Source organism: Martes martes (genome assembly GCF_963455335.1).
Source record: "Martes martes genome assembly, chromosome: 12".
Taxonomy (NCBI): domain Eukaryota; kingdom Metazoa; phylum Chordata; class Mammalia; order Carnivora; family Mustelidae; genus Martes; species Martes martes.
In genome coordinates this window covers 4,388,178-4,402,503 of record NC_137900.1, presented here as the reverse complement: position 1 = coordinate 4,402,503, position 14,326 = coordinate 4,388,178, and the positions used below count along the sequence as shown (strand labels likewise).

Here is a 14,326-nt window from a genome sequence, read left to right as displayed (position 1 = left end):
CTGTGCGGCCCTGGGCTTGGCTATGGGAAAGGAGGCAGGGAAATGACTGCAGACCACAGACCCGCGAAGCGAGGGGCAGGGGCTGCAGCCCGGACACTTGCCTGGTTCTGCCTAAGCACAGACACCTGCTTCTGCAGGCTGATGTTCTCCTCCTCCAGCTCCGAGTAGTCCTGCAGTAGGCGGGCCTCTCGGAACTTATACTCCTTGATGTCATCCCGCAGGCGGCCACGCTGAGTCTCCACGTTCTGGTTGATCTGCCAAGAGGAAGGTGGGTGTGGGCAGCTGGCCACAGCTGGGCCCACTGGCGCTGGCAGCCACATAGCTGAGCCAGGACCTGGCTGGGTCCCTTGACCTCAGTCCCTGTGACATTCTGGGCTGTCCTGTATGTGATAGGACATTTTGTAGCTCCCTCCCACACTGTGACAACTAGAATGGTCTCCAGACGTCGCGGATGTCCTCGGGAGCAGAAATGATCCCTAGACAAACTATCTCCCACCTGCCCCGTTTCCACGCTCCAGGGGGCATCTGGTTCCTCAGGCCAGCACCACCCCACCGGGCCCTCCTCTCTGCCTTCACTCCTCGTGCACTGGCCTCTCCACTGTGCTGGGGCTTTGCAGACAAGACCCCAAGACTCCACGCAGGTACACACGCGCCAGCAATGCTGGACTGGTAAGATGAAACAGGACCAGAGGAAAAGAAGGAAAGCATGAAAGCAACAGAAAGAGGGGTCATCTGGTGTCAAGCACTCCTGACAACCGCTCACTACATGAGTCTCTGGCAAAGTGACCCGAGGCGGTGGCCAAGAGCGACACCAGAACGAACACACAGCACGTGACAGCCTGAAGAAAAGGCAAGACTCACCCAGAAAGCAAAACTCCTGTTGAACAGGCAAAAATATGCAAAATGATACGGTCCGAGCTGCGACGTGAGGAAACACTGTCACTCACTTCTGTGGATCTGGAGAGGCAGCTGGAAATCCCTGACAAAGCCCCACACACAAGCTCAGGGCTGGCACCGCCCTTGTTTGCTGCCCTTGTTAACTGTCAGGGTTAATGTCTGCGGCAACGTGGCGAGGCCCCCACATCCACGCACTTGGGCAAACGCCAGTCCAGATGCCACCACGCTGGATACAGGCAAGAGTGACGTCTAACTCAGCACACTCTGAGAGAAGCAGAGCACCCTCCGTGATGGGCCTCCTCCCAACGGTTCCAAGCCCCAAAGAAAAGACTAAAATGCTCTGGAAAGAGGAATTTTGCCTCCAGACCCCTTCAAACTCCAGTTGTAAACTCAGCTCTCCCCTGGGTCTCCAGCCACTGGCCCACCACCCTCACAGTCACCTGAGCTAAATCCTTACACGAAGTCAACCCTCTCCCCTGGTGTGCGGCTCTGGAGAGCCCTCCCTACCACCACAATCACGGACTCAAAAGAACCGTGACCGTGGGCTTGCCACGTCCACGTGGATACAGTATGCTGGGTGCTCCCCACCTGTGGCTCAGCCCACCCCGGCGTGACGGCGTGACCTGCTTGGAGCAACTGTCCGCTCAGCATGGGAGGACAACAGGAGGTGGCACGGGGAGCATGGTCATGGGCAAGACCCATTCCTATTCTTCCAAACAGGCTTTACTGAAAGCTCAACAACTACCCTCAAACCCAAGGGCCCTGAGGTGGACAGAAACAGGAGATGGCGGCGGGGGGAGGGGGACACACAGGCCAGCCTGGGCCTCCCAGACCCTCTGAACCCCAAAACCTGAATGCCAGGCTGCACGTGGGGGCCCTGGTGAGCTGAAGGCGCACACAGCCTATGTCCTTGACTGAAACAGAACTCCCACCTGTACAACAGTCCATGGAACGCGCACGTGCCCTGGTTCCCTCTGCTCCGAGCAGAGCACCTCCTCATTTCCCATGAACACCAGGCACATGCCTGCTCTGCCTCTCCAGAAATGCCCTGCCTACTCCGCCCTCTCTCACCTGGGGTGCAGGAGGTGCCCAAACACACGTGACACAACCTGACACGGCCACCATTTGGAATGGAAGCCAGAGCCGGAACGGCGCAGCTACCCGCTCTCTAGCCTGCAGGAAGAGACACGAGGGGCAGCTCCCCCCGCGGTCAGGACAGACAACCTTCCCAACTCAGGGTGATGGGCCCACAGGGAGACGCATCCCGTCTTGCTCTGTTGCTAAAAAGGACAACACAGCCTCCAATCACAAGCACCTGGGCTGACAAAGAGCAAGGGGGCCCCATGGGCAGAGAGGTAAGGGGTGCCAAGCTCACAGACTGACCCAGGACGCATGTGGCAGGGCGCCATCTGGGAATGCTACAGGATCCAGATGCCTGCATTTTGGTCCTGCAGCAGACACAGCACCTCTGCCTAGCACACACCCAACTCCGAGGGCTCTGACAAGCTCCAACTGGACACCTCGTGCTTTGGTTTTCCCCAAAGCAAGCATCTTCTCCCAGACAGGCCGTCGATGGCAGCCTTATGATGGGCACAGGCAGTAAACACGTGACCCTCTGCCCCGACGGTGCAGGCCGGCTGGAGAAGGTGGACGCGTGGGGACCCTGGACCTCAGGTTCCTCATCTGCAAACCCTCTCCATGCCCCTCAGTGCCCCCAGCCCATCAGCATGCTCCCACCTCAGCCCCCAGGTGCCCTGAGGAGAACATGGGAGCAGACACTCCCCTTCACCGAGGAAACCCTGAGGAGGCCCATGGGGAATGGCAGACGGAACGTGCCCTGGACCAGATGGCTGTCCTCACACAGCCAGAGAAGCACCCTCAGGGCAGGAGGCACTGGTAGGTCAGGGCTGAGCCAGGCCTTTGTCCTTCCAGCCAGGGCTGTGCCCACCCTCCCTGTCCACCCCAAGAAGTGAGGCACCCCAGGTGTGTGTGTGCATGTTGGGGGGGAGGTGGGGGGTGGAGGGAGAGGAGGGGAGTCATGGCTGGGAGACTCCCCGCCTGGAAGGTTCCAGAGCAGTGGTGATGCCCTAGGTCCTGGGTCCTGCAGCCTGGGCCACAGCCGCAGGAGCTCTGGGTGGTGGGAGGAGGAGCCAGGAGAGAGAGGCAGGGAGGAGCATCAGGAGAGGGAACCCAGGAACAAGCCTCATTTAGCGGCCTGCGACAACCACACAAGCCAATCAGAGGGACACAAAGGGGTCTCATAGGTGGTGACTCTCCCCTCCAGGAGCTCAGCTGTACTTCCCTCTGCCTTTCTCCCAGTGGGTTCTAGGAAGGTGGTAAGCGATGACCCAGGCTGGACCTGCTGTCTCGAGGCAAACAGAGTCCTGTGATGGACCCAGCCCTGCGGCTGCTGCAGCGACATAAAATGTCCACAGCTGTGTTATACTCACGGCAGCCGAGGCGCCTGTGAGACTGACACCTTACTGGAGTTCCTAGGAAGCCCCATGCCAACAGCTGCCGTCACCAGAAGGGCCAGCTCTAAAAGGGGGTAGGTCCCAGGTGCGCCTGCCTGGGACCAGGAGCCACCTTCTCCTGGCTGGGCAGGGCCCCCCGAAGTGCCTGGGCAGGTAAGTGTTCTCCACGTATAACTGCAGAGGCCAAGGCTGGGGTGAGCTTGCCCTGTGCAGGCTGTCCAGGAAACACCTGCCTCTCCACAGACAAGCCTTCCCCAACTCCCCTGATCTCCTGGGGGGCTGCTGCACATCATACCCTGCTCCCCAGGAGGAACGAGCACTTCTTCATGGAACCCATTCCCTCAAGACCCACAAAGGCCTCCCGGTCCTCCTCCTGTGTGGGGCTCCACCCCTGTGGCCTCTTCAACACACCCACATCCCCTCCTCTTGCCTCTAGGCTATCTGCCCATGTGACAGTCTCCCCATCTCCCAAACACTGGCCTGGGAGCCACCCCATGCTGAAGACCCACCTGGCGCCTGACAAGGCTGCTCCTGACCCTAGCACCCATCTGAGCTTGTGACCAGACGCCTGGCTTCCTTCCAGCTGGCTCCGGGCGGCCTAGACACCACCAGAGCGGCAATCAAGCCTTTCCGGCTTCTGCCCTGGGTGACAGGGAGCACAGATGTCTGCTGGGACGACTCTGTCCTTTATTCTGGGGCCCAAGACACATGGGGTCCACCAGGGCAGCAAGGACAGGGCCTGTCCCGACAAAGAGATGACCTGGCAGGGCCCCACAGGACAGATGAGGCTGACTCCTCACCAGCCCAGTCCCACCTCTCAAGATAGCCCCCACCTCGCTTCCTAGAGCAACTCTCTGGAAGGCCTCAGTGTGTGCACGAGACTGGACTCTGCCTCTAGCCAGCTGTGGCCATGCCCAACTCCCAGGGACTCTGCTTCTTCACACGCAAAATGAGGCTCAAGGCCACATCCCAGGACAGATGCTAGCTGGGCCCATCCCCACAACAGCACAGAAGTCAGAGGTCAGGACCCCAGAGCTGCTCCTTGGTTTCGCCACCCAGGAGACAAGGGAAGTACGTGGATGCCCACAGGCTTACCAAAAGGAGGAGTTCTGGGGCAGCTGAGGCTGTCCCATGAGCTAAAGCACATCTGTTATACGGGTCACATGACAGAGGCCATTGGATGCCCCTGGAAAGTCGACATTGGGGGCGAGACACAAGCTGACTGTCACGGGGGGTCTGGTCAGAGGACACACGGGGATGGCAGCAAGCCCAGGCACCAGGAGGTACAGCTATCGTCACGGAAGGAGTGTCCCCTGGGGTGACCCCGCACGGCTTGCAGCGCATGTCACACGAAGGCAGGTGCGGGGCCGTACTTCTTGGGCACAGCGCTTGGTGTTGTGTTCCTGCGGTTCAGGCTCCTGGAGTAGGCCTGAGCCTCATGTGCCAGCCTCAGGGAAGGGAGGGGACGGCCACATCCCAGGCCAGGACCAGCAGAAGAGTTCAGAACAGGGTACAGATGGGGCTGGCGAGGGAGGGGATGCTGGTCTGAGCAGGGAGTAGTGGGGCCTGTGGGCAAGAAGCAGGGCCTTGAGAGGAAGAGGCGGCTGAGGGTGCGTGGGGTGGGGTGGGCAGGCCTCCTCTGAAGCACCAGCGGGCAGAGCAGGAATCCCGGCGCCACCAAACCTGGTCTCACGCGGGACCAGCTGAGCTAATTTCCTGACGCACAAAGCCAGGAGTCAGCAGGTCCCCAGGGTGTTCCAGACAGCCCAGACAAGCCCTTCTGGAAGAGGAGGAGAGTGGAATAAGCCTGGCCAGCGGAGGGGCTGAGACCGCCTCAGTAAGGTCAAACCCTCCTCCCATCCCAAGCCGGGTGATCCTGTGGGAGGAAGTGAGATCATGCACTCTGGCTCCACATGGGGGATCCAAGCCAAGCTCCTCCCAGGCCCATAGACCTCGATGACCTCTGACCCCAACCAGGGGCAGTGACTGCTCCCCCTGCTGCCAGATCCTGGGCTCTGCCCCAGAGCTCCCTGGAGTCCCCCTCCTGGATCGGTGGGACCCTGACTGCTCCATACTCTCCCGTCCGAAGCGTGAAACTGACAACCATCCATCCCTCTGGTCACCTGTCACCCCTGAAGTAAACAGAGGGCAGACAGCGGGTCTCCCTGCGGCCCAGAACGAAGCCCCCTGCCCTTCTGGATGAGAACCCGGGGATCCCAAGGCCATGGCCAAGACTCGCTCACATGGGCTTGCGGCCACACGTGCTGGCCCTGTCGCTCACCCACCCCACCTTGAGGGCGGTGGCACCAGACTCTCACCCCCACCCCACCAGGCGCGCCCGTCACCTCCTTCAGCTCCTGTGCCACGGATGCCAGGCGCTCGTTCTCCGACTGCGTATTGGTGAGCACGTTCCGCAGCTGCTTCAACTCGGTCTGCAGCTCCAGCACCTTGCGCACGTAGTACTGCTCCTTGGAGGCCGACTCCTGGATCAGACTCTCCTCCCGGCTCTCGCCATCCGCGGCCACCTTCTTGTGGTTTGTGTGCGCCTGTCCAAATGCCTGTGCAGAGACCAGACACTCGTGAGAGAGAGGCCGGCGCTGGCCAGCCCTGTGGCAGGACATTCTGCTCACACAAGTGCACACGAGCTGGACATCGGGGGAGGACTTGACGGGACAGGGGGGAGCTGGATGGGGGCCACTGGCCACTGGGGGGGTACTGGACACCTAAGGGCCACACAGGCGGCAGGTGGGGGCGGAGGCAGGGAGGAGCTGGGAAGGGCTGATGGCCGAGGTGGGCCAGGCAGGGAAGGACCCGGGCCCAGCAGAGGGAGTGGCTGGGGGCCGAGAGAGATGAGGTAGAACAGCAGAACAGCAGCAGAACAGCCCCTTTTGGGAGTCAGGCTGCTGACCCAGGGACCAGGCAGGGAACTCCTACCCTAGAAACAGGGCAGGTCTGGGGCCCCCAACAGCACCCCTCTGCCCCACTCCAGATGGAGAAACTGAGGCTCAGGGAGGCACCCTTCCACTGCCTGATCGTGACCACTCTCTTCACCCATCCTGGGAGGCCACGGAGACCAGGGGGGCTTGGGAGGGTGTGAGACCTGGCCAGGGCCTAGTGATGGGACAGGAGCGTGAACCAGGATACTCAGAACCAGTCAACAGACCAGGACCTGGGCAAAGAGCAGAAAGTACCAGACAGAGGGGAGAGGGCACTGCCACCCCAACTGTCAGACCCAGGGAGGGCTCTGGGCTGCAACAGGCAAGGAAGGGGGCCCTGCCCCCAGGCTCAGGGAGGAGCCCTCAAAGGGGAGCACAACCTGGCATGGTGTAGCCAACCCAGTCCACCGCCTCGGTCCTGAGCTGGTTGTGGCCCACACCCAGTACCTCCGTCCAGCCACTCGGCACAGCCCCAGCCCCAGGACACAACCCCCAGGGGCCTGGGTATGTCCTCCGCAGCAGCCCCCTTCCCAGCGGCCACCCTATGCAGATTCTGTACAGGGCTCCCAGCTCACAGAAGAAAAACAAAATCCAGGGAGGGCTACCGAAGAAGAAAGTAGTTGATGTCTTTATTTCTTGCAGAAAAACCAGGGCATTTTCACTTATTTGCTATTTGATAAAAGTCCAGGAACTCTGAGAAAACAATTGGGAAAATACGCATAAAGATAAGGGTGTTACTGAGCAGGATCATTTCTGATACAAAAAACTGAGGGATGCCTGGGTGGTTCAGTCAGCTGAGCGGCTGCCTTCTGCTCGGGTTGTGATCCTGGGGCCCAGAATTGAGCCCCACATCGGGCTCCTTGCTCAGCAGGGAGCCTGCTTCTCCTTCTGCCTATCACTCCCCCTGCTTGTGCTCACTCTGATTTAAAAAAAGATAAATAAAAAAATATTTTGAAAAATCAAAACATAGAAAGCCATGGTGGACTGGTAGATGAAGTGGGGTCTCCCCTTTCCAAGGACGGCTCCTGCTCACCTGCCCCCAGCTGCCAGCATGGCCCACTCTGTGAAAATTCCAGTTTCCTTTCAAACCAAGTCAGCTCGCTCTCATTCCTGATGCTGTCCTCCTCCATCCCCGTCCCAAATAAAAGACCAAACAGAGCACAGATTCATGTCTACACAGTGCCTGGCCCAAGCCGGTGGCAATGCTGACTGCCAGCTGCACACCAGCCCGGGGTGTGCCAGACCCCGCCAGGCTTCTGGAAGCACAGGACGGACCCAACCCATGAGGCAGGTGCCCTGAATGAGGGCTGTATCTCCAGGTCTCCAGGCCAGCCTGACTGGGCGACCAGAGTACAACATACTCCTGAACCCCAAGCTGGAGTGTAGACATCTCACCAGGCAGTGGGTCAACCATCAGAGGCTGTCCCAAGGTGAGACAGCTAAATGTTGTGACGCACACAGGTGTGTGCACACACGTCCAGGCCTGCCAGACTCAGCCCAAATCTTCACCTCCACCCAGTCCCCAGCCCAGCCTACAAGCTCCAACAGAGCTGGAGACTTGAACATTCTGCTGAGCTAATAAAACAGTCACAGGCACTGGATCTGGCTCCCGTGAGCAAGTTACAGTTAACAGGGAACTTTATGTGACTAAACGCCAGAGAGTGAGGGGCAGGGTTCAGGTGAGCTCCATGACAGCCCTCGTCCCCCACAAAAGGACCTCTGGGTGTGGCACCAAAATGGTGGGCATGCCGGCAGACCTTCGGGAAGGGGGCGGTGCTGCAAAGGTAGTGGACAAGGCAGCAGAAGTGGCAGACCGCGGGCAAAAGGCACAACTGGTGGAAACCTATGAGAGAGCCTCTGGAGCCAATAGGGGGAGGTGGGGAGTAGGGGCAAAGACGTGGAACTCGTAAGTGCTCTCTGGTCCTGACCAACAAAGCTGATGGGCACAACCTGAAGGCATCAAAGTATGTCCCAGAACAAAGCCTGGGAACCCACATAGGAATTAACAGCACCAGCTCCCAACGCCGTAAAAGGGAAACCAGTCCGCCACAACTGGGAGAGCTCACCATCACTGGGAGGAGAGTTCACCGTTGCCAGGACGAGAGCCAGGAGACTGATTTCCACGGGTTCAGGACGCAGGCCAGACACCGATCACACGCAACAGCGACCCAGAAAGACTTGCAAGATGGAAGAACAAGAGTGACTTGAGTGGGGCAACAGGTGGGATTAGCAGCCGGTTACACAATGTGGAAGACTAGTAAACGTGAAGCAGCAGCATCAAGACTACCCAAAATAAAACACAGGAAAAAAAAGACTGAAAACCCAGAGAGCTCAGAGTGAGCTGCGGGTCAAACAGGGAAACCAGAGTCCCAGGGGAGAGAAAGGGTGAGGATAAAATAAGTCCTTGAAAAATCATAATGGCTCAAGAATTTCCAAATTTGATGGAAACTACAGATCTACAGATGATAGCAGCTCATCCACCCCGGAGCTCAAGACAAGAGAAACTACACCAAGGGTATCACAAAACTGCCTAAAACCAGCGAAGAAAAGGACACGCTAAAATCACCCAGAGAAAAGCAGCAAGTCCAAGATGACAGCAGATTTCTCTGAGGAGCCAGGAGATAGCGGAACCACCTCGAGAAAGCAAGAGGACACAAACCTATCAATGAGGGGGCTACACCCGTGAAAACTCCACAATGGGAGTTCAGACAGAGAAGAGCTGAAACAATTTATCACCTGCACACCAGCACTACAGACATTAAATAAAATCGCTCGGGCAGAAGAAAAACAGTATCAGATGGAAATCTAGATTTAGGAGGAAGAGTGAAAAGCACCAGAAATGATAATCATGGAATATAAAAGACTTGCTTTATTATTTAAGGCCCTTTAAGATAATGAATTAGAGACTCAATGCAATCCCTACCAAAATTCCAATGGCCTTTTTTGCAGAAATGGAAATACATATGGGATTGCAAGGGGCCCAAAATAGCTAAAATAATATTAAAAACAAAGCAGGAAGACTCAAATTCTCTATTTCAAAACTTAATGCTACAGTGACCATGACAGTGTGATACTGGCATTAAGACAGTATAGCCCAATGGAACAGAAGCATCCAGAAATAAACCCCTACATATGTGGTCAACTGATTTTTTTTTCCGTTTATTTACTTGACAGAGAGAGAGAGATCACAAGTAGGCAGAGAGAGCAGGGGAAGCAGGCTCCCTGCTGAGCAGAGAGCCCGATGCGGGACTCGATCCCAGGACCCTGAGATCATGACCTGAGCAGAAGGCAGAGGCTTTAACCTACTGAGCCACCCAGGCGCCCCTGGTCAACTGATTTTTGACAAGAGTAAAAAGGTAGTTCAGTGATGAAAGAATAGGTTTTCAACAAATGGTGCTGGGACAAATGGATAGCCCCGTGCAAAGAATAAAGTTGAATCCCTACCTCACAACATATACACAAATTAACTCAAAATGAATCAGAGACCTCAACACAAGAACTACAACTAAAACTCAGGAAAAAAATAGGGATTAATCTTTGTGAACTTATTGGCATTCTTAATATTGATACCATAAGCATGAGCAAGAACAACAAAAATAAACTGGACTTCATCAAATTTAAAACATTTGTGTATCAAAGGACACTGCCAAGTGAAAAGATAAGCTATGCAATAGGAGAAAATAGTTTTTTTCTTTTTAAGATTCATCTGGGGGTACCTGGGTGGCTCAGTCAGTGAAGTGTCCACCTTCGCCTCGGGTCATGATCCCAGGGTCCTGGGATTGAGCCCTAAGGTCAGGCTCCATGCTCAGTGGAGAGTCTGCTTGAGGATTCTCTCTCTCCCTCTGCCCCCTCCTGCACACACACTCTTTCTCCCACACAAATATCTTTTTAAAAGAACACTTTATTTATCTGACAGAGAGACAGGAGAGCACAAGCAGGGGGTGCGGCAGGCAGGGGGTGCGGCAGGCAGAGGGAGCAGGAGAAGCAGACTCCCCACCAAGCAGGGAGTCTAACGTGGGGCTTGAGGCCAAGACCCTGGGACCATGACCTGAGCCGAAGGCCGATGCTCAACTGACTGGGCCACCCACGCGCCTCTACAAAGAGTTCTTTAGTGAGAATGAGTTTAGCCAGGTTGCAATATACAAGATCAATGTACCAAAAATCAAACACTTCTACATACAAGGAATGACGAGGAATGAACAATCAGAAAGTGAAAATTTTTAAAATGCTACTTATAATAGCATCAAAAAAACTAAATGCTGGGAACCCTGAGTGGCTAAATTGGTTAAGTGTCTGCCTTCGGCTCGGGTCATGATCCCAGGGTCCTGAGATCGAGTCCCAGATTGGGCTACCTGCTCCGAGGGAAGCTTGCTTCTCCCTCTCCCACTCCCCCTGCTTATGTTCCCTTTCTCACTGTTGTCTCTCTCTGTCAAAAAAATAAATAAAATCTTTAAAAAAAATTTTTTTTTAGAGCACACACATGCTTGGGAGCAGGGACATGCTTGGGAGCAGGGACAGAGAGGGAGAAAATCCCAAGCAGGCTCCATACCTGGTGCAGAGCCCAATGTGGGGCTTGATCTCATGACCCTGAGATCAAGACCCGAGCCAAAGTCAAGAGCTGGACATTCAACTACAACAAAACAACAACAAAAGAATATAACAACATTCTTTTTTTTTCTTTCAAGATTTTATTTATTTATTTGTCAGAGAGAGAGCAGAAGCACAGAGAGCTGCAGGCAGAACAGGAAGAGCAGGCAGAGGGAGAAGCAGGCTCCCTACTGAGCAAAGAGCCCTATGTGGGACTCCATCCCAGGACCCTGGGATCATGACCTGAGTGGAAGGCAGATGCTTAACGGACTGAGCTACCCAGGCTTCCCAAGAATATAACAATATTCTTAATATTGTCCGTTCTCTACAAATTTATCTTTCAATTCATCACAATGACAATCAAAATCCCAGCATTTTTGGTAGAAATTGATCAGCTGATTCTAAAATTCACGTGGATATTAAAGTGACCTAGAATAACCAAAATGACTTCAAAAGAAAAAGTAGAAGGACCTGATTTCAATACTTAAGCCATTTGGTGGCAAACAGATAACCTTGTAACAAACAGTGCTGGAATGAATGACTATCAATATGCAAAAAATGAACTTCAATCCCTATCTTACAGCATTTTGAAAATTAGTTTAAAATGGGTCATAAGGGGCACCTGGGTGGCTCAGTGGGTTAAAGCCACTGCCTTTGGCTCGGGTCACGATCCCAGAGGCCTGGGATCGAGCCCCGCATCGGGCTCCCTGCTCGGCGGGGAGTCTGCTTCTCCCTCTCTCTCTCTGCCTGCCTCTCTGCCTACTTGTGATCTCTTTCTCTGTCAAAATAAATAAATAAAATCTTAAACAAAAAAATGGGTCATAAGCTTAAGCATTCTAAGTCTAAGACTTCCAGGGGAAAACAAGAGAAACTGTTTGTGACCTTAGACATGACCTATTTAAAAAACTGGTAATTTGGACTTCAAAACTAAGAATTTCTGGTGTTTGAAAGGTAAGAGAAGGGTAGACCTCGAGGGCATTAGGCAAAATGCAGTAGATCAGACAGAAATACTGCACAATCTCTCTTATATGTGGACTCTAAGAAAAACCAAAAGCCACACTCACAGAGAACGGATCAGTGGTTATTAGTGGTGAGGCAAAGAGCTGGAAATGGTTAAAAAGAAGGTAATTTAAAAAAGGTAATTCTATTAAGTTTTCAAGGTCTTTGTTTCTAAGATTAATGATAGTAGTTTTGGCAATCTAAATTCTTTATTTTCACATACGTTAGTGAGAAACATAAATACACATGACTTTTGAAGACCCTGGGAACCCATGTTACAGTGATTAAAAAAACCAAACAGGGCACCTGGGTGGCACCGCACAGTAAGCATCTGACTCTTGGTTTCAGCTCAGGTCATGATCTCAGGGTCGTGAGTTCTAGCCCCATGCTGGGCTCCACTCAGCGTGGAAATTCTCTACATCTGCCCCTCCTCTCACCCCTCTCTCTCTAAAATAAATACACAAATCTTAATTCTCAAGCTGGATACAAGAAACTATACCCAAACAAATTCCAACTATATGCTACTAATGATACATACACAGGACAAAAATAAGGACAAAGAAAGCTGACAGTAAACAAATAAAAAGACACACCGAGCAATACTAAGAAAGCTGGGGCAGCTACTTTAAGAGCAGACGAAGTAAGACCCCTAGACAAAAAAGCACTGCCAGAAATAGAGTCAAATACTGATAAAACAAGTAATTCACCAGCACGTTTTGTTTAAAATCAGGGAACTATTTTTAGTTGCGGCGAAATACACAACGTAAAATTTACCATCTCCACCATTTTTTTATATTTTATTTTATTTTTATTTTTATTTATTTTTTAAATTTCTTTTCAGTGTTCCAGAATTCATTGTTTATGCACCACACCCAGTGCCCCATGCAATACGTGCCCTCCATAACACCCACTACCAGGCTCACCCAACCTCCCACCCCCACCCCTCCAAAACCCTCAGATTGGTTTTCAGAGTCCACAGTCTCTCATGGTTCGTCTCCCTCCTCCAATTTCCCCCAACCATGTTCACCATTTTCAAGTGGACAGTTTAGGAGCGCTGATGACATTCACACTGTTGTGCAACCCATCTCTAGAACTCCTTCCATTAACAAAAAAAAGAACAACACAGAGACAAGGCACAGACTGAACAAAAGTCTATGCATATCACGCATCTGATAAAGGACTTCCATCCGAGATATAAGAGCTCTCAAAACTCAGTAAGAGCAACAGCCCCCTAAAACATGAGCAGAAGAACTGAATAGACACTTTCCCCAAGAAGACACACATACAGGAAAGAATCAGGGACTAGGGAGATGTCACCACACACGTAGGAGGCGGCATAGATGAGAACATCTGTCCTGGCCAAGGCCACTGTGCGAGCAGACACCTGACAAAAGGCACAGCCATACACCCCCAGGTGTTTAACAGAACCTGTGTCCAGACAGTCCTGCAGGGTATCTGTAACAGCTGCGAAACCGCGCTGAAATGGCGGCAGGAGGCCAACAGGGGGAGCTCCGTCTCCCCACCTTGCTTCATTTCCACATGGCTCACTCAATGACAGCTCTCGGGAGCTGTTTATCACAAGGCATCCCGGCCTGCTGCCCCAGCTGGGGGACCTCGTCCCTCCCGTCTCCTGTGCTCACCACCCCAGCTGGGAGACCCCCATCCCCTGTGCTCACCGCCCCAGCTGGGGGACGCTGTTCCCATGCACAAGCCCCAGCTCACAAGCTGGGAGGCTGGGGGTCTCAGAGGGGAAGTCACTCAGCCCGCCCACCTGAATTTCTGCTGACCAAAGGACCCTCACCCAATCCGTGCACCACCTTGAGACCTGCCTCCCCACCCCAGGAAGGCGCACAGCAGCAGTGTCCATCGGACGGCAGTATCCAGCTATGGGGACCTGCATCCTCAAAGCATCCCCTGCCTTGCCGTGCACCTCCCAGGCCAGTGTCCACCGGAGGGTCCCCAAGGCCCCTGGTGCTCTGAGGAAGAAAGGCAGTGCCCTCCTGGATGGACCCCAGGACGCACATCAGGGCTCTGAGCTAGTGGCCCTGGAGGGACCGGCAGCCGTGCTGGTGTGAGGTTCCCGTAAGGGCTGGCCTGGCCAGGGGTGGGGCGACAGGGTTCCTGACAGCTTCGCAGCGCACACCCCACCTGGCAAGCCCCAACACGGCCCCATAAGTCCAGGCATGAGGTCATAGTCAGCCCTACTTCAAGTTCATCCCCGCCCTTGTGGACACCTCAAACACCTGCAGTCAGGGCCAGACTTGGTGGGGGAGACTGGGTTTGCCCAGTGCAGAGGCCTCCCCGGGGCTGGGGAGGGGGGTAGAGGGCACCAGCAGAGGCAGAGGGAACAGCGTGAGCAAGGGCTGGGCGGGAGGTGCCGAGCTCTTCACAAAGCCTTAGGAGCCATGGAAGGGTCTGGGCAGGAAGGCCCAG

General features: G+C 54.3%; 1 protein-coding gene across 2 annotated transcripts in view; it reads right to left on the bottom strand.

The window, feature by feature from the left end:
• The window catches only part of BICD2 (BICD cargo adaptor 2), a gene marked incomplete at its 3' end in the record, with an annotated part of 42,671 nt that overhangs the window by 8,894 nt on the left and 19,451 nt on the right, over positions 1-14,326 (bottom strand). For both annotated transcript variants that reach the window (XM_080819852.1, XM_080819851.1), the window contains exons 2-3: positions 5,717-5,929; positions 102-254 (exon numbers count right to left, since the gene is read on the bottom strand). In XM_080819852.1, the coding sequence (XP_080675978.1) occupies positions 102-254; positions 5,717-5,929 (366 nt within the window). The remainder of the gene's footprint in view (positions 1-101; positions 255-5,716; positions 5,930-14,326) is intronic.